General features: G+C 42.8%; 2 protein-coding genes across 4 annotated transcripts in view; one reads left to right on the top strand and one right to left on the bottom strand.

The window, feature by feature from the left end:
- The window catches only part of plppr2a (phospholipid phosphatase related 2a), a 143,777-nt gene that overhangs the window by 81,146 nt on the left and 41,748 nt on the right, over nucleotides 1-20,883 (bottom strand). The window lies entirely within an intron of this gene.
- Nucleotides 469-8,124, top strand: LOC118288211. Its single transcript, XM_035614050.2, has 3 exons — nucleotides 469-4,063; nucleotides 6,299-6,384; nucleotides 7,019-8,124. The coding sequence occupies exons 1-3, from the start codon at nucleotides 1,618-1,620 to the stop codon at nucleotides 7,118-7,120; spliced, it is 2,634 nt and encodes an 877-aa protein (XP_035469943.2). The 5' UTR covers nucleotides 469-1,617; the 3' UTR covers nucleotides 7,121-8,124.

Consider the following 20,883-nt stretch of genomic DNA (forward strand, 5'->3'; position numbering starts at 1 on the left):
CTGGTTTTCACTATTTTTACGAAACTCAGAGCCCTTCTACAGCTCAGTGCGGAATAGTTATGACATCAAATTCTTATGTACAGACTTCTGAACACTCGACTCCATGTTGCAACAATGTCGCTGTGGGACCATTTGAACACTGTACTGCTCTTTTCACTGAAGAGGATTTTGTTTGTTCACATGACAAACAGGGCAGGAAGGTACAGCTGCTAAGTAGGTCAGCTGGATCATCAGCCGGCTCATTCATATTTCCATTGAGGTTATCACGCACAGAGGATGACTGCTGCGCAACAAGCAGGTGGGTGTCTTCCTTCATAACATTTCTGCTTTTATAGGTGAACCTTTTCTCTTTTGTGTCCTCTCCTGTCACACGGTCCTCTCTCTGATTGGACGGCATGTTGTAATTGTAGTGCTTTTTCTGGTAACAGCATGAAAACAGCTTGAGTAGCTCATGTAACAGTCATCAAATATGATGTGTTTGTTTAATATGTGTGAGAATGACAGTGTTAACACAGGCATGACTAGCCAACCAGACATTACCACATCTGCCCAAATACTGGGAAATAGAATAATGAAAACTGCGTGGATAACTCCACTTAACTAAAGTTTTTGAATAGTAAGGGAGGAGAAAATGTTCATTGAAAGGAGGCTGGAAATAACAGGTAAAGCTCATTAAGGCACATTACTATGTCCTGTTGCATAAAATGTATATTAATTATGATGGCGCTGCTGCTGTTGATAATCCTAAACTGCAGTGTGGCTGGGATTAAGCTCCTAAATGCAGGTGTAAATATAGACTGGTACATCTCAACCTGCAGCTCAGGGAACCAGATTATGTGGGGACAATATCTTCAATTAGGGAGAACGCATCTTGAAAAAGAATTCATTGACACTATATAGTAGATAATAGTACCCATGCTTTCTATGATTCACCACTGTAAATACACAATACACGTCTAGTTACAGCAACTGTTGATACTAGGCTGATCCCTAATATGCATTAACCAGATGAGTAAAGGATGTTATGCCCTGATACAATGATGGAAAACACATTATTTTTGACAAGCAAACTGGTGGGATGTCGAGTCTCTTTATCCAACCAGGCAGGCAGTTATTGTACACAGTGTGCTTGCCAAAACAGACAGAGGAAAGCCGATTACTCTCTCCCTTTGTCAGCAGAATTGAATGTGCTAGGTCACAGAAGGAGAAAAAAAGTCACCAAAACAACAGTGTATATATAACCTGCTCAGAAGAATAAGGAAAATGATGCCATCTACCGGGGCAGAAAGCAAAATTCCAGATTATTAATTTGACAGTTAATCTGGCCGTGACCTCAAAGTCACAGCATTAGTAGATATGATGAAATGTGAAATATTTCAATCTATTTCACTAAAGGCCTCATTTAAACAAGTTTCCCTTTGAGTTCATCACATGCACTCATTGGTTTATCATACAGATAATAATAATTAATAGAAGAAAGCAATTAAACTAGCCATAATGCTCAAAGGATTATGATATCAACCTGAGTAACATTTTCTTATGTGACTCATATTTAAATCCAAGACATGGAGAATTGAAGTGGAATAAGGGGGGAAAAAAGTGCTCATATTTGTCCCCATGGAAACAAAAGATCGCAGATCCGGCCCTCCAGGTTTGGTCTCCCAAGATGATGGTGGTTTGTGGATGAAGATGGACCCCAGCCCTGTGACAGACCACACAGAGACCCAATCGGTAACCTCTGGTGAAGATCCCCAAGATGAGACCAGAGTTATCCCCCCTGCCGACGCCATGATCACCAGGTACTACAGTGTAATGGATGACGAGGGCACAGATGTCTTCATCCCACCTCCTCCTCCTCCATCCTCTATTGCTCTTTTGTCTCCAGCAGAGGACAGCACAGGTGCAAAGATGAATAATTCCAGTGTGACCCATTCAACTGGGGCAACTGACGACACAGAGGCTAAAGCTAATCCCAGCGGCTTAGACTGGCATCATGGTGAAAAGCAGTTAATGGCAGCACAGAACAAGGTGGATGAAGTGATAGCAAGTACGGCACAGACTTCTGAGGAGTCTATGGACGCAGTATCTCTTTACAACGACAAGGACCAAACATCTACTGAGGGCACTGTTTGTCTGATGGAAACGTGCCATGATCTATCAGGAAGGCATCATCAGGATAACTCTACAAGAGATAAAGAATCAGATGAAGGTGGGGATATTGTAATTTGGAGGGAAACCGATGTGGATACAGACAAATATCCAAAGGATAAACCTTCAAAAATAGAGGAAACCTCTGAAAATGAGACATATGACAAAACAGAACCCGAGGATGTTAGTGGTCGTACTGAGACGGATTTAAAACAAGTGAAACCAAATGTTGACTGTGACAGAGTAGGAACAAATGCACCAACACTACCTGGTCTTTGTGTGAAAGATGATGATTTAGAGTCCAGTGGACCACCAGAGCTTTGCAAACACAACGAGACAGGATCCGCTACCAATCAGCGACAGGTACCAGAGTCTCCTGCAGAGGTGACCAATGAGGACCATGAAGAGCATGTTGACGCCAGATCTTTGAACTATAAACTGACAAAGAATGACTGGGTGAGGAAGGAGAGCGGCGAAGCAGAAGTACCCCAACACCTCGTCTTTGAAGGTTCTGAAGGGACAATGACAAAGGGAGAGCTGGGAGATGGAAGCAAGAGAATAGTTACAGATATCCAACAAGGAGAGCAACTGCTTCAACGTCTGCAGCTGGTGCAGCAACGACAGGATGTACATATGTCACAGCTGGCCCAAGAAACAAGAGGTAAGAAACTGGGTGTGTGTGAGACAGAAGTGGATGATTCAACCGCGAGAGGAGTGAATCTGACAGACAGAACCGAGGTGAAAGAGAGTAGAATTCCCACGGTTACGGATGAGGGAGTAAAGATGAACATGATGGAAAAGGAAAAGAATGAAGAGAATGAGAGTGAAGACAGTGAAAAAGCAAGTATGTCATTGTCCACAATACCTGAACAATCAAAGGACCAGAGAATTACCAGAACAGAATTTGATAATTCTGATGAGGATAAAAGTGACAGCTGGGTGCAGGAAGACTTGTCTCCTATCAACCCCCATGAAACCCCCCAAACTCCATTGCTGTCCGCCCAACACCGACTCTCAGCTGCTGGAACATCCATGGAGAGACAGATCCAAGAGGCAAACCAGGGTAGGCAAATTCTGCTGAGAGCTGGGGGCATCTTCAATCTTACCGATAATCCAGATGTGCTGGAGATTCCCTTTAAGACCGCCATCTCACTTGAGCCACTCCCCTCCCAGGTTGGCCAAGGCCAACGCAGTGATTGGCAGTTCTCTGAACAGAAGATGCAGAAGGAGATAAGTCAGGAGATTCAGAGAGAACTGGTGCTGGTGAACCAGGGGAAGATCCCAGGAGTGTATAGCAAAGGAGAGGTCCGCCAGTTAAAGGAGACAAAACTACTGTTCGAGGCTTTCCAGCAGGATAACACAGAAGGTCCAACGAGAATCAGGAAACTTCCAAGCACACTCATACGACATCCTCTTTATCCATCTGTACTGGAGCGCACACATAGCCTTGAGACGTTCTCCCTCAAAAGTTGCTCGCTTTCCAGAGCATATTCCCTTAGGCTGTACGAATCTGCAGCCGCTGAGGGGGAGGAAATTCCTGAAAAATCAAGATCAAAAAGCCCAACTGGAGGTGCACGAGACAAAACACGCTTATTCCCTTACCCAAAACAGGACAAGCATCCACGCCTGTGCAGAAGCATGGACTCCGTAAGCACTGATGCTTCCACATCAGCCGTGGAGAACAGGAGCAAATCAAGGGAGGGAAACGCAAGACAAGAGTCCCCGATCCTCCAACGAAACCCCTTCTTCAAGTTGCGCCCAGCCCGCTGTCTGCAGCCGGAGGTAGAGAAGGACATCCGCGAGGCCAAGGAAAGGGAGGAGGAGCTGCGCAGACAGAGGTGCACTCTGTACGGTGAGGACAGGCAGTGCAGTCAAGAGGAAGAAAAGTCACGGTTCACCAAGACGCATGTACCAGGTCAGTCTGCAAAGTCTCTGTGATATGTTCAAAGAGTGTATCAGTGGCGAGATGTAACTAAATACATTTACTCATGCAGCAGACTTGACTTGAGTACAATTCTGAGGTACAAGTACATGTACTAATTTATATTTCAACTACTCTACATTTCAAAGATAAATATCATTCGTTCACTCTGATACATTGAACTGACAGCTGTGTCAGTAACTTTACAGACTTGTAAAGTGCTGATGTGTTAAAGGTTAAACAATCCAGTAGTGTATATAATGCTGTCATGCTAATCTTTACTCATGCAGATGTCAGCCAACGACTTGCTGCGTTACTAATCATTTGTTTACAGTGTGACTGCATGCATCACGGAGGTAAATTTGATTAACTTAAACTATTTGCAAATCAAGACATTTGAGTGAAACCTAGTTCGATCAAGTGATTAAAAAAAAGGGACTGGAAGATATTAAAAGGTTTGTGAACTATTTCCATCAGGTCGATAATATGCCTCAAGTCAATACTATTATGCCTTCTAATATGCCTATTATCTCAGCCTTCTGACACTCAGTCTTATCACTTTAATGAATGCCTCTCTACATTAGCGTCACATAGTGTTATCCAACGAGTCTTATCGACAACTTAGTGTCAACCCTGTCACCAGCGGTTAAGGGCAAATCGCTCTTGCATCGGCCTGATCTGAGTCAGCACATGCCAGTGGGCTAAGTGACAACATGAAGGCTGCTGTCTGCGCTCCAGCTTCGACCAGGGGCAGGTTATAGTCTTGCATAAACATGAGGGGGCTTAGGACGATTGATAGGTCTCGTTGAACGGAACACAATGAGTCTTGTCTGCTGTGTGTGTGTGTGTGTGTGTGTGTGTGTGTGTGTGTGTGTGTGTGTGTGTGTGTGTCTGTATACCCCGCAGGACAGCTTGAAGACCTGAACAGACAGTGCACCCAGCCAGGGTGTTTGTCGTATAATGGCACCATGTTGGTATTTTCACTAGCTAGATAACGATGTGCGGGTGGACTCAAGGTGAAGATGACGAAGTTACATGTGACAGCAATTCAATGTGTCTAGGCTCAACAGAAGGGGACGACACATCCTTACGGTCAGATAAACTGCACTGTGTTATCCTAAAAGCGCATATAACCAAAATACACAGTGTTGTCTTCACAGAGGACATTTCAGCCCAGTGTTGACACTGAAAATACAATGATAAAGTCGAAATATACAGTAAATGGATTGACTCTTCAATGTTAATGACTTGTAATTTGAGTATATGAGAAATCAACGTGGAGACGGCGAGTTAAAAAGACTGATGCTAAAGATACACATCCCGGGCAAAAAGAAGAGAATACTCACAAACGACAGAGCAATAGAGAAGGCCGATGGACAACGGATAACAATGTTGTTTGCACCCAGTGTTGACAGCCGTCGAGGTTGGTTACATTAGGGTGTATATGACATGGCAGAGACAAGCACCCAGGTGTCTGCAGACAACAACGATATTTGCCAACGTGGCTATTTACACCCAGTTGAGTCACATGGTAGAAGTTCTGGCAGAAAGACGTGTTTATAAAGCAGCCTGGTGCATGGCGCTTATTAAATAGCGCATTGCATTCATTTAGGGAGCCCTGTATAAGGAGACAACTTTGTTCTGGTGTCACACTTTAGTCCAACTATTTTTACGTGCCACTAAGAGCCATTTATCCCAGACAAACAAAAGGGAAGGGTTGGTTAACATTACAAGGATTTTGGATGATTAGTCACCATTGTTTTTACGGTAAATGTAATCCATGTCAGATGACGAGTTTGAGTCTGGGGCTGCTGGAGTGTAGACTTTCCTAAATCCAATAGAAACTATTGTTATCGATTTAAGTCGATAACTTTAATCTACACTCAAACTAAGTAGCTCCAAGGGCCGACTCCTGGGAGCTACTTTGTCGACACAGTGGATGGGCTCGTCGTAAACAGTGCTTTTTTTAATCTCAATGCCTAACCCCGCAAAACAATATCATGGGAAATTACCAAACAGCTACTGTAACCTTGGAAGTAGCGCTCCGATTACATCTGTGGGTAGTTAGCCAGACATAACAATCGCAGCTCACCTGAGAGCAGACAAAAAAAACCACAGATTTAGTCGACTTAAATATGTGAAATGCTTAATTCTTAAAGGGATAACTGTTTTTCTTTATTTTTTTCCCTCCACACTACATCCTGCTCCTTTCTTCTTATTGTCCTTTAGATGCAAGACAACAGTCCAGGGGGAAATTGGAACGGGTCTGGCCTCCGCCCTCCAAGAAAGACCAGTTCAAATCTGAGCAGACACAGGTAATGTGTCTAATTGTGCGTGTGCGTGTCCAAAGTCTAATTACTTTATTTTTGTTTTCGTCACCTTTGAAATTGTTGTGTGCACAGCACTGCCGAGATCACAGTGTCGTGTTTGGCACAGCTTCGGTATCACTGAAAGGTTTCTGTTGTTGGCATCTTCCCAGAGGGTTGTCACCGTTATGTATTGCTTTGAAATTCATAAAAAAAAAAACGAATGAGTAGGCATTGTTGACCACACCAAAATGAATTTTAAATATGTTGTTATGATTGCGGCTTTCTGAACCCTAACAATCGGCATGGCTGGCTCCAAAGATGGTTGAAAAAAACAACACGACAGAGTGAACTATTGAGAAATTTAGATTAGTACAAGTGGTTCTGAAATTGATCTGAAGGACATAACATTCTTATACAATATATTTACATAATTGTTTTCTTCTTTATATATGATATATAGCCACATAAGGATATAGAAACATTTTTAAGTGTTATGATTACATACTACAGACTACAGTGTTTTGTGTGTTAACTACAGTTGACAGTCATTCCATTTCCATGAATTGAAATTCAGAGGCCGAAGAATTGGGAGCTAATCTCCCTCTCTAAATCCTTCTCTGTTCTCCGTCTAATCCCACAGCGGGAGCCAAAAGTTCACAGAGCAGGAGGTCAGAAAGCTCCTCTGTGGCAACGCTGGGAATCAGGCCAGATCAATGGGCAGCCGTCAAAGGAGAAGAACTGATGTCGTCTTCAACACCACACGTAAAATATCTACAATGCTAGAGCTGTACAAAAATGATTTAAAAATGGATCAATGGAAACAAAATGTGTGCAGTAGTTCATGCTAAAATTCTTTAACGCTGCTTTGTATTTATGGCAAATATTTTTTTTTGTCTCATTCACTAGTTTTATTCCGCTGACAAAATAAAGCAAAAGTCTCCTCAATCATTCTCCTCATATTTTCCATGTAGTTCCCATTACAGTCTCTCTGTGGGATTCTAAAGGAATGCAAATGTTGCAATGATGCCGTTTTCTCTCCCGTGAGTTCCCACTGCAGACTTCCAACTCTCTCTCAAGTCTTTGCTTTGCGTTTGAACCAAGACACGAGCTTTGTGGCAAAGTCAGATTTTTTGCACAGCGTAAAAAACTGTTCTGATTAGTCGTGACCAGATTGTGTAAAACCTAAACGAAGGAGGGGCGTCCACGGAAAATGAAGCCATCACAAAACATTCTGAACTCTCCAGAAGTGACCTGATATCATACTAGAGATGGAGTTTGGTTAGTAGGAGGCACGCAGCTTAGTCTGTCTGGGTACCATCTGTCAGCCCCGCTGACTCTGCCAGAGGAGGCAGGACGTTCACTCTGCCCTTCCTGGCTCAGACACGCTTGTTGACTGGCTGCAGTTCCCACCAGCCCACGAGCTGCAGCAAAGGGCCAAGGCTCTGTTATGACATTAGAAGATGGCTTCCACAAAACACATTGAATACAGATCCAAAATGCCAGATGTCAGTGTCTGCCTCGAGTTTAAAATTTCTCTGATGGGAATTTCTTGCCAGGTCATACAAACATCAAGTCAGTGCCTCGCCTTTTATTTGAATTACCGTCCCCCAAAACTGATATGGATCTCTGGATCACTGCAGACTGATGCACATGGTGTCAAAGCACTCCCGAGCGATCGAGGACGGGCTGCTGCTCTTCTCGTCGCTGGCGCGCAACGGCATTTACAAATTGACGCCACCTCTCAATTTGAGCGTTCAGAGTAAGACGTGCACCTTTAAATCTTTCCGCACCTCGCAGTGTGTCTCGTGATAAGACACCACCCTCATCCGGTCGCGATGACGACTAATCTAAAGGTGAGCAGCACAGTCAAAGGGCAACGTATTCCTTTAATCATTAGCAACATGACTGGTCAATGTTTCAAATGATGGGATAGTTTGTGGATGCCGTACAAGAAATGATCTGCATTTGTGCCTCATGTGATTCAGTCTTTCAATATATGTCTATGCAGTATATTTAAGCTAAATGGTACACGTCTACATGTGAATATAGGGGAGGAAGAAGTACTCACAAAATATCCCCAAAAATTAAGAAATAATGCTTAAAAATGTGTCTAGAGAAAAGTTTTCCACTCAACATTTACAGACTTTGGAGGACATTCGAATATTAATATCAGAGTGCATTGTGTTATGTTGTGTACACTTGATAATATTATAAGACTGATGTTATCGAATAGGCTTTGGAGGATTTTAGTCTGTGGTGGTGAGGAAAAATACATTTGATTTCTTCTTAAAATCCTAACCAATCTGAACTATTCATCCATCTGCTATAGATTTGAGTTTGTGACATTTACCAGTAGAGGGCAGTAGAGTCTTAAAAAACTAAGAGGAAGTATTTCAGGACAACAACGCTTAGTATAGAGTCCTTTGAGACGTGATAATGGGAATCACATTCAAACGAAGAATGAAAGCATTGCACGCTCCACTGTAAACATATGTGACTATTGGTATTTTCATGTAGACTTCAAAGTGTAGAAAATACTTATCTTAAAAAAGAAAGTAAAAGCAAAATCCTTTAACCTGAACATGTAACATAAGATCAGTTGATCATACATCTGCAGGTTTGTTCACATTTTTCTATTATACTGTTTATTATATTTAGTATCGATACAATACAAACAAGTCATTTCATTGGGATGGTCAACATTTGTTGAGAAAGAACAGCGATTATGTTACATCTGTAATTTGTCCAGTGACAAGTTACATACTTACAGAATCAGATTGTAGCGTTTTTCAAATCCTTTTCACGCCAAGACAAAAAAAAAAAGTTTCCCAAAAGCCCGTCTGCGTCATTTTCTGCAATGACACAGAGGCAGAGGTTTCTTCAGATGTTTTGGCTGCTGCTCTGAGTCATTCATGAGGGTTGTCATGTACAGAGTACATTGGGGCTGTGGTGTTCTTTAAAAAACTAAAAGTAACAAAACAAGCTCTCCCCCTACGAAAAGAAAAATGTCAATGAGTCTCTAGTATCTCTCAGTAATGTCGCCTTGCTCTTGAATCACTGGGATGAGGACCTTGTTTATGAGTGGAACATTCTGCGGAAGTATTAGAGAAGAAGATTGAGGAAGAAACAAATCTGTTCAGGATACATAATTCAAGGCCGCGTCATGTCTTGCCACATTTCTTGGAAACTCCCAAGTTCATTTTTCCGTTAATTAATTTAGTCCGACTGAGATAATCAGTGACAATATGCGGAGTTACAGCTTCTAGTCGGAGCAAGAGGGTTGAGGAAGAAATGTTAACACGGGGAGAATACAGAGACAAGGGGGCTAAATGGAGAGAGGACACTGCACTCAGTGCTATTATTTTACCGCCCCCTGCCCCGAGAGCACAGATACCAAGAGCTTTGTGAGTGGGTGCTGATGAGAGAGTGGACTGGCGACAGCGCTGACATCATCACTCCTTCAGCGCGGGGAGATGGGGCTCGAGACGGGTTCCGCAACAGCAGCAGCAACAGCAGCAGCAACAACAACAACCTGAACCCTAACGCAACGGACAGATGATGGATGACTCATTCCTTCCACCCACACGACTTCCTACCGTCAGGATTCGTCATCAAGGAACACTCTCTCTCTCTCTCTCTCTCTCTCTCTCTCTCTCTCTCTCTCTCTCTCTCTCTCTCTCTCTCTCTCTCTCTCTCTCTCTCTCTCTCTCTCTCTCTCTCTCTCTCTCTCTCTCTCTCTCTCTCTCTCTCTCTCTCTCTCTCTCTCTCTCTCTCTCTCTCTCTCTCTCTCTCTCTCTCTCTCTCTCTCTCTCTCTGCACTAAATTACTCCCTTCCGCATAATCCATTGAGCACCAAAGTCATGCTCAGGGAAAAGCTTTCGACATGCACTTCTAGGGATGTTCCAGCAGTTACTCCCCCAACCGGCCACAACAATCCACAGCCCTGAGCACCACATGCTGGAACTGATCAAATAGTTATAATATTTGAATTATATGCAATGGATACAACAGTGGAACGTTACTAATAAAAGGTGGAGATAAACAAAGTGATATATAATATATATATATATATATATATATATATATATATATATGCCACACAACTTTAAGTCAAGACAATTTGTTCGCTTCATTCCACTGAGACTACGAGAGCAAAAGACAAATTCCTTCCGATTTAGAGGCAACAGAAAGATTGAGTTCTCAAATATGATATATCACAGGAGAGGACAACATTTTTTTTATCGAGCCATGTAGTAGTAGTAGTTTAGGTTGTGTTTTAGTCCCAATGCTAAACAAACAACAATCATCATCAGAAACTAAAAGATGTTACCATTCAGATGATGTGTCATGATACATACATGCTCTTCTATTATCATCTTTTTCTTCATTTGGTTTTCCAAATAAACTCCGTTATTAGTGTGTGGCATAATCCAGTCCAAAAAAAAGACAACGCAAACATACTTGGTACATGACGGGCGGTGTTGACGAAGGCGTACTTGAGTTCACTGAACGGGTGAGTTACATCATCTGAAGAAATACTCTCCCCGATGTGTGTTTACATAAAGCGTTCCATATACGTCACCTGATTTTCTCATTCCGCGGACGACATGTTCTGGCTGTTTCGTTTGCCAGAGCTTCTCCTTCAACAGTTGATGTGAAGTGAATGAATGAATAAACACTGGGTAGAGCGAGAGCGTGAGGTAAGGACGGAGTAAATGGACCTCAGACTGCGCTGCTAAGTTGAACCATTGTCCTCCACAAACCCTTCCATTCGTCTTCGATCCCCCCTCCTCCTCCTCCTCCCCCTCCATCCCGCTCTCCCTTTTTGCACAATGAAAACTCCATTGTCCAATTCCATGATCCCACATTACAACACTACACAATAATAGAGCACAACAAGTTGTCACCCATTGTCTCTTTGCCTCTGGTTTTCTATTTTCAGTATATCTAGATTAAGCTGTTGTCGTCTCTTACTTTCTTGGAAAACACAAGGATTTTCTCCTGAAAGTTCTCGGAATTTGATAAATGCACACACACACACAAATCTTACTCAGGCAGCATACAAAGGTTTGTGCTGAACTTGCAGCAACGATGTGGGACACACAACAAAAATCAAAAATAATGTGCAACAAATAGTTTGAGTGAAATCTTACTCCGGGCAAACCATTAACCTTTGTGACAGAAATCACAGGTGATTATACATATATGAACACATATTTCTGTGAATAAGTTCTTTTAAAAATATTACACACTGTAGATTTAACTAAACAGCAGCAGTTAGCCCGGCTCCGTCGGAAGAAATAAACACTTTATAGCCAAAAGGTTGAACTCTTCCTTTAAAAGAGTACAGTAAGCATTGCACTGGTACTAATAAGGGTAAATATCGCTTTGGTAGAGGTAGGATTACAGTAACACTCTTTTGATGATTAATCTGAGCAGAAAAGGAAGCTTGAAGTTGTTGAGCCGAAATTGTTACAACTAGGATTCTGTGAACGGACACAAACCTATAAATACACTGTACACACCTGTCACTGGCCAACGCGCTCAAAATAAGTGACCATACTTTTCTCTTTAAAAAGAAAAGGCAATAAAAGAAAAACAGCGCTTCAAAGAAAGCTGGGGTGGAAAAAATCCTCCTGACTGGGCCAGACCTCCGTAACCACACGCTACTCTGTAATTCGGACTTTTCCAAAAGCAATACCAGTGCTTGCACCAAAATCTACTTAGACAACGTTGCACTGATGATTTTAGAAAGTCCTCCTGCGAGGGCATTGCTACATGTAATTAGAAACGCTGCGCTCCTGATTTAGTAACCAGGGCGGCAGAGTGAAGGACAGACATGACTTTTTCGCTGTTACAGTCAAACTCCAGGCGCTGCCTGAATCACAGCTTGTAGCAGTTTGAATAAACATTATTTACATAATCATGTGGGGAAATATCAAACTGCCGTGGTTTTGCTTTAGGCCGAGCGTCCAGGTCAGCGGTTGGGCAGGGTGATCTGAGGCTGCGCGGATACAGCCGGTCACCCCGGGATAAAGCCCTCGAACAAATTTGATTCTAATCTTTTACATTGCTCCTCCACCTCCGGGCCCCGCTGGCCCAAGCGGTTGGCTCCGAGCTTCAGGGGAGCAGCTCACTCCGAGTTAAGCCCCTTCAGCCAACTATTCAAAAAAGCTCTTTTTGCATGGTCTGAACTGCCTCCCCGTTCTATTTTCAGGATTCCAAAAGAATGACAGTATTCTCGCTCGACTCTCCGAGACAAAAATCCTTTGGATCCACTGTGCGGAGCACAGCTGGGATTGGGATGCAGTCTACATGAAGATCACACCCTCGGTGAATGTTGAAACCGAAAGTGGAAGCCTCCCATGAGGACAACCTCTCCGAGGGGCTGTCAGTGTGCTGCGAGCTGTGCTGGGAATCAGAGCCGATAACAGAAATATTTTTCCTGGAAACTTTCCCAACAAACTGGTTGTAAACTGTAGACAGGCACATTCGTTGGAGGTTTCTCCTTCGCCTCAAAGGAACAGAATCTCATTTACTAATGTCTTTGTTGTAGAAAAGATTCATTGTTTAATGGGATTAAGTCTTATGAGCAAGTGCACATAACAAGTTACATGAATTAGAAAAAGGAGAAGCATAGTTTTTGTATTAGGATGAAGGGGAAGATTTATTAAAGAATAAAAAATAAAAAAGATCTAAGGTCAGGAAAAGGTTTTCCCCTCGGTTTTTAGGACTGACCTAACCTACATGTCCTAAGCAGAAAGTTTCATAAACGTCAGTTTAATGATAATGAGCAGAGCTGTAATAGAATTTATTGATTACAAATTGGTCCTCCACATAAACTGCCTGACAAACCCACCTGAGTGCTTTACAACCTCTGCCATTGCCTTCATATGCTCCACTGTGTTCACAGTCATGTTTTCAGGAGACGCTGCCTTGTGCAAAAAGCGATTTCAGGAAGCACAACCTAACTTGGTCACAGGAGCCCGAGCACTCATGCAACAAGATCCACTTTGTTGCGAAAGGTTAAGCCTTGCCTCATAACAAATGTAATAAATTCTTTTATGACTGCGGCAGCTTGATGGTGCAAGCGAAAGAAGCAGGAAGACATCGGTGAACCCCGCGGGGAATAGCTGCATCGGCTCAGGTCCAAAATCACTTCAGTGAAAGTTGTTGCAGAAGATTCTCCAGAAGACGCTGTACTCCAACATTACATTCACAGAACGAGAATTTTATCATGCAGAAGATTCTCCAGAAGACGCTGTACTCCAACATTACATTCACAGAACGAGAATTTTATCATGCAGAAGATTCTCCAGAAGACGCTGTACTCCAACATTACATTCACAGAACGAGAATTTTATCATGCAAGAGTTTGATCAAAAAGAATGAGTACTCTTGTTCAATAGATACTTTTTTTTTTTTTTACAACCCGGAAGGTATGTTTCGGAACTATATTACAAATGAAAGGCCTGTTCACAACTAACACATCCATTGTTTCTTTCCCCCCAGTGAGGAGGACGCTCCTGGACGCCATCAGAGTTCAGGCCAACGCTGACCCGATCTCACATTTCCCACTTAATAGGGTCCACACTGCAATGCAAGGACATAAACATGATGATATGATCTTATTGCCCTGCACGTCTGCTATATCCTCGCAAAGCATAATCATACCATAACAGAGTATGCATTTAGGGTGTCTATAGGACCACTGACATGATCTACAGCTCATATACATTGAAAAATAATTAATGATCATATGGTGGGAATGATGTCATCATGTCGCCCCACATGAACTCATTAAATTAAATCATCAGACTTTTGTAACCAATAAAATTAAAGACACCATCTACAACTTATTTAGATGATGGGTGCTACACAATTTCAAGTCGTCTCTGAGTACATTCCATAATTTAACTCCCAAAACTGAAACATCTATTTTACATTGGTTCTCATTTGACATGATTCATACAATACAATACCAATACATTTTGGATGAACCTCTCTCAATATCAACTATAAAACTATCTTCAACCTCAATTTTTTTTTAAGCTAATGGCCTTTTGTTTGAAAAATGTGTCGAATCTGCATCGTGCTTTTTCTACTGGCAGTTACCGTTCGCACAGACAACAATCACCTGCATCCCTTTTGATACTGTATGTAACGGACGATCATGAGCGCTGAAGGGATACAGATCTCAGTTGCAGATTTCAAATGGGATTTATTGACACGCACCCTCGAATGACAAAGGGGTGGCGTGATCTGTTCATAACGTCTGATGCATTTGTTCACATCCCTACTGTCTCCCTGTAAAAATGTTGCTGCGAGTGGTATTGTGACAAAGTGCAACTCATCATTTTGGAACTTCTACAGAAAGCCAAGAAAAACAGAAGCAAAACGTGAGTATACCATGTGAGTTGCAGGGGGCCCACTGAAGGATTAAACGCACAAAGCATGCGTATAGTATAAGGGGAGGTAGCAACATTGTTTCTCATGTCGATTGTCTACTTACACTGTAATCTGTGTGACAAGGCTTAGAGGGGTTGTACTACGCTGTGTACGCTCTGTGGCGTCACGTCAAAGGGTTTTAGAGAGTGGGGAGATTATCAAACAAACAAGTTATGACTCATGACCAAACAATGACTTTAATATCTGCTCATAATCATGCGGCAAGGTGAAACCAGCTGTATTAATAGTCGGGTAATAGGAACTGAGTGCCGAGCGGTGTGGCGAAGGCTCAACTTCAACGACATCGAAGGACCCCTGCCAGGGCTGCCCCGGGTGAACCGGAGCGCTCAGGACACTGTGCCACTGTCACGCCGCAGGGGAACAAGGTGGAAACTGGGGCATCTATATCTGTACCACCCTCCGATTATGAACAGATTATGCAACCGCACAGCGTGCTTTACATAACCAGCTTTACATAACATCCGTGCACTCCCTCTGTGTACACCCTTTGTTCCGAAATCAAATAATTGAATTGCCCCGACCCCCTTTCAGCCGTGCCATCTGCCTGGCACCTAATCGACCGCGTTATGCGCCTCTGTCACCTACAGCTCGTATATTTGTAACTTTGTGGTGAAGGGGAGGCTCATGTCTCTGTTCACGAACATTCAGCCACATTATGATGTGGAAGTAAACCAGTGTGAATGAGATCGATGGCGTATTTTTACATGTAATTTATTATTGGATGTAAACCTAGGTTTTTTCTAATTGCCCAGTAGTGCTGATAAGATATTTACCATAAACTTTGAAGACATACATTTTTATACATAAATAGATATAATACATAAACAATTAAAGACCAAACAGTTACACACACATAGGTGGCTTTTATTTTAATATCTGACCATGTGCTCTTTGCTGTCTGGAAGAAATCAGCATGTAACTAATACTGTCACAGTTACATACTCATACAATATATACTGTATGCATAAAAGGCTATAGCTTATCATCACATCTTACTCATACCCAACAGGTTGGGTGAAAAATGTTGTGGTACTCAAGAACCGTACATTCTGTAGCTGTACTTAGGAGCCATTAAATCAAAAATAAAGGAGTGGCTTGAATGTTTACCATTATGCAATATTTTTATGGATATGTATTTTAACATATTTTCGGAGGAATGTATAATGTCAAGGGTAATGACATGGAAAAAAGGAAGAAAAATGTCCTGTAAAGGATCTTGTTTTTGTGTTATTTGAAGCATACAGAAAAACAACGTGGACGCATCCGGCTTAACAGTGTTGTGATCGCACTGACTTCTGGGTAAAAACAGGAGGAAACATAACAAACTTCTCATCGTGATGATGTCACACGGCTTCTCTCTCTCTTTACTCTTCCGGACCAAATCTTGACCCTGGTGTCCGTCATGATGACAGATCTGAGGAGACGTTTGGATGCGAGAGAGAAAACCCCTCCAGTAACTTCACATCTGCGTGATTAAAATGTATTTTTAAATGTCCCCGTTTGCCCAGTTGTGTGCATGTTGTGCAGATCCTTCCTGTTGTTTTGCGATTAATCCCTCGACGCTCTCCAGAGACACGTCCCCTCCGATACATGCAATTTGTTTTATGAGAATTTCATAAGCAGCCCCCCACCCCACCTCACCTCGCCCCTCCCAACTCCCCAAACGGACCAGAAGTGGTTGCTTTGGAAACAGTGTGACGTGTTTTTTTCGCAGCCTAAGAATAGAAGCATGAGGAGGGGGGGAGCAGGTCTGAGGGGCTCTTGGCTTCAGCCTCACACTCAGTCTGAGTGCCTTTCCGAATGCTTTCCTCCGATGTGTGTCAGAGGCCAGCCAGCGCTCAAACGATGCTGAAACGTCTGTCCGATCACGGAGCGGCCAGCGAGGTCTGGGCTGACACAGTGACGGCATCGCCTGCAGAGTGTGGTCATGACCGATGCAGTGAGCTGAGGGGCGACTGAAACGCTCGGTGGGGCAGCGTGTACAGACCGACAGCAGATCATCAATAAACATATATCCCTCATGCGCGCAGACACACTCGCCCTGCTTGTTATGAAACAACCCACCCCCCACCCCCCAAGTCAAACAAACTGAGTCATAGCCTATTTATAGATACCGCAATACATCTCTCATGTGCCTGAGCCTCGGATAGGCGCTGCGGCGCAGCTGCGGTGATTCATAACATGGGCACAGTTCTCTTTTTAGCTGCATTTTTCTTAGTCACCAGCCAAACCAAAAATGAATTACCACAACAGCTACATTTTTCAGGTATGCATGTGGAAACATCCGTACATAATGGAGTATCATGTCTGTGGACTAGGAAGCCGGAGAGAAAACCTATGCGGACACGGGAAGAACATGCAGACTCCGCAAAGAAAGGCCCACCTTACCGCTCTGTGTATAAATGTGTTGCTTACACCGCCTAATAAATAACCACTTCATATCTTGATTGTTTAATAATGAAGGGTAGAAAAAAACCCACACGACACAGCCAGGCTAGCTGTTTTCCCCTCATTCTCTACTACTAAAGCAAGTCAAGCCAACCAGCTGCCGGTGCATCCCCATCATGTTTACTGTCCAGACGAGGCAAGCGCTCACAAATCTCGTTTGTTGAATCAGTGGAGAGAGGGAAAATGACACACTGGGTCTTTGCAGTGCCAGGCACGGTCACCGGGGGCCGGTCAGCCATGTTGTTTCGGTGCGGACCGTACAAACAGGAACCGAGGTGTTAAGAGTTACTGAGCTTTAGAGGTGCTGGTTGGTGTAACCATTGGACGGAGCCAAACTGTGATTAGGTAAACATCAATAAATCACTAAATCATACTTAATTTATAAAGCCTTCAATCACAAGCACACATACGAAGCAAAGGGTTTAATAGAAGACTTAAAAAAATGCTGGCTCAAGAATATATAAAGTAATATAAATAACGAATAAACATGTACAGGCACAAGAGAAAAAAAAACTCCATGTGTGTTTGCTAATATCTAATATTACTGACAATGTGAGCGCGGCTCCTCATATCTTTCATAATACCGGTGGACTGGGGCTGATTGTTATCACATTAGATAACGTTACATGGCAGGCGAAAATGAGGCCAAGCTGACGCATAGATTTTGACGATACACTGTGCTGCTGCTGCTGCTGCAGCACACTGTGTCACTGCAGAGGGATTTACGAAAGTAAATATGAACAAAATGTTTATTTAAGATAACATCATGCTGCATTGAAAACTCAGAGGAAGCAAGGACGCCGCAAAGGAGGCGCAGTGGAGCGTGGGGATATAGAGTCGGAATATATGACAAAAAGGTTTGTGGAAACCAAATAAAACGCAAGCTGGAGAAAAGGATCCGAGGATGTGTTGCTGAGGTGACACTGTTGTGACCTCCTTCCGGCAGCAGCTAACTGTGTCAGCGGAGTGACGGCCACCTCCCCGTCCCCGTCCTCCTCTCCGGACTCCCCCTGTGGTCTGGTTCAGAGTGTATTTCAAGCTCGTGCCGGAGGGGAACTTTACGTAACACGCCTTTACCCGTCAACTTCGGCTAACACCTAGCTGTTTGTCTGTCTGACTCGCAGTGGCTCTTTTTGTGAAGCCGGTCAGCTGGTGTAAACAGTCCTGTCGCTCGTCTCGTCTCTGCCACCTACTTGGCGCACACAGGAGGGCACAGATATTTATATCCATCCTGCTGCCCAGATATGATCCGCCCGGGAGCTGATGAATTATGAAGAAAGCCAGGACGTAAAATATGAGACTGTCTGGGGCTGTGCCATCACATGTGAAAGCCATTTTACGTAGATGTTCATGTTGGAAACAGTTGTGTGTACTGCTCGGCCGCCAGGAAACTATATGTTTTATAACCTCTAACATTCATACATTTACTGCTACGAAAACAAATAATCCAAAAACCAAAGAATTATACTATTACCGCTGATAGGGGAAATGTACATGAGCTGTAATATAATGTTAAGACTCAGACAAAGAGCCAGTTTTGCACACAAAATAATTACTCCTTGACGATCAGAACTGTTACAGATTAATTATATATGAGATATCATTTTTCATCACTAGAAACTCTACTAGCGTATACGTACAGTATGTATTGAATTGTAATTGTAGGTCGGTTCTGTGTGTGCATAGAAAGAAATCTGGGTTTTCATTTTCCTGTAAATCGAAACCAAACAAATGGTGCAGACCGCACCACGCAACACTGTGTGCAGTTTGTAAACATCACTCCCCGACACGTTGAGAGACGTGCTAGCGACAGACGTACACCTCGTGGTTTTTGGCCCAGTGGTTACCCCGTCGTTCCGTCATACCGAGTGGAGTAAAATCACAACAACAAAAAGCTATACTGAAAAAACATAATCCAGGAATGTGTTGTATGTACAGGCAACAGTGCCTGTACATACAACATTTACCCATGAAGCCAGTCTAGGAAAAAAGTCATAGCAGTTTTTACATTTTAAATCACTTTGTCTTTAAGTGTTGTGTTACAAACTGAATTTGACTCTGAACTTGGAGATGTCATCTTTCATCATCATCGTTTAACTATTCTCCTATAAATGCTGTCCTTTATTTTGTGTGTAACGTTCAGGCGTGATCGACAGCTCACATTGTGACCGTTGATATTCTCCAGCTCCCTCGAGAGCCGAGATGTTTTTCCAGCGGAGACCACATGCTCTGTTTTCAGGGGTCGCCTGCCCCTCTTTCCCTGCGAGTCGACGCTCACAAGGTGAGCTGTTCCATAAGAGCCCCCGCGAGAATGTCAAGAATTCAGCTCGAACTTGTCGAACTCATGTGGTTCCTTCTAACTATGTTGTTTTCCTACCAAGTCAGTTGACTGCAACACAGTCCTCGCTGACATGCTGATACCCGGTATTGGGTAACACCACTCGGAGCAGAAAAACAAAACTGCCAAGGCAATGATATGTGTGTACAGATAAAAAAGAATAAGAGCGACCCCAGATGCCGCTTTAGCTGGATTTGACTCCACTCTTTTTGTGAACATCTTACACATAGACGTCCTTTTGTGCAACACGCCAACGCAACCTTAGGCAAAACCACTTTCTTAAGTAGATGTGTTACATACACATATTTCATAAGCTGAACTGTTAACCAGATGGATGGTGTAACTCACTTCCTGTTGCATAAGTCAAACTTATTTTTGTGCAATTGTACTTGTATAAAATGAAAACAGATCTATCTATTCAACACCAGAAATAACAATCATCTCATTAAACCCTCTATTGGTGTATATATTTTTAAAATGTTGCTGACTTCCTTTTCATTCTTCCAGTGCCTCCAAAGACTCGGTTATAGAGAAGTAATTGATGATTTAAAATGAAAAGCAACCTCCACAGAGAAATATCGCTCCGCTGTAATTCAATGAAGAAGAGTCTACAGAATCTCAATAGTAAAAGCTTCAACTTATGGACAAAGTTGTGGGAGAGTATTTATAGTTATTTGCTATAACAGAGAGGGTCTTTTCTAAGGTTAATTAAATCTGCACTTTCACAGTCTCATCCACGTTTTCACTCGCTGCGATTCAGTGTTCGTCATTATTTTTACAAAGCGATCTCATGGCACTTTGACGACCTACCGGTTACAAAGCCACCTCTCCACTAATGTGATTTGGCAATCAATAATTTCCGAGTGTGCCTGGAGGCAGTGGTCTGGCCCGGCAGATTAGCCGATGTCACATGATTTCATGTACTTCAAGCAGCTGTCTAGATAGAGGGACTGTGTGGGTGCAGACAATGTTCTATACGTTCAGTAAGTGGAAATGTGATAAGATCAGATAAGCATCAGTCACAACACAAACCGGATTCACATTATTTTGAGCACAAAACTGAAAAAGTGGAATTTTGCGAGACAAACTATACGTGCACACAGCAATATGTCAGAAATAACATCTGTGGTCGCAGTGATTTTAAAGGACTTATTCAGGACTGTCCTTTCACTACATTTTTTAACATCGTGATTGATGAATATTTTCAGGAAGCATGACTAACTCTAATATGTTCTGGTGAAGGCCGTTGT

This window comes from Scophthalmus maximus, chromosome 17, assembly GCF_022379125.1.
Source record: "Scophthalmus maximus strain ysfricsl-2021 chromosome 17, ASM2237912v1, whole genome shotgun sequence".
NCBI lineage: Eukaryota > Metazoa > Chordata > Actinopteri > Pleuronectiformes > Scophthalmidae > Scophthalmus > Scophthalmus maximus.

Coding starts and splice junctions, on each gene's coding strand:
- LOC118288211 (XM_035614050.2), top strand. CDS start 1,618: ATGGAAACAAAAGATCGCAGATCCGGCCCTCCAGGTTTGGTCTCCCAA. Junction 4,064..6,298: donor CACCAAGACGCATGTACCAG/GTCAGTCTGCAA, acceptor ATTGTCCTTTAG/ATGCAAGACAACAGTCCAGG. Junction 6,385..7,018: donor TCAAATCTGAGCAGACACAG/GTAATGTGTCTA, acceptor CTAATCCCACAG/CGGGAGCCAAAAGTTCACAG.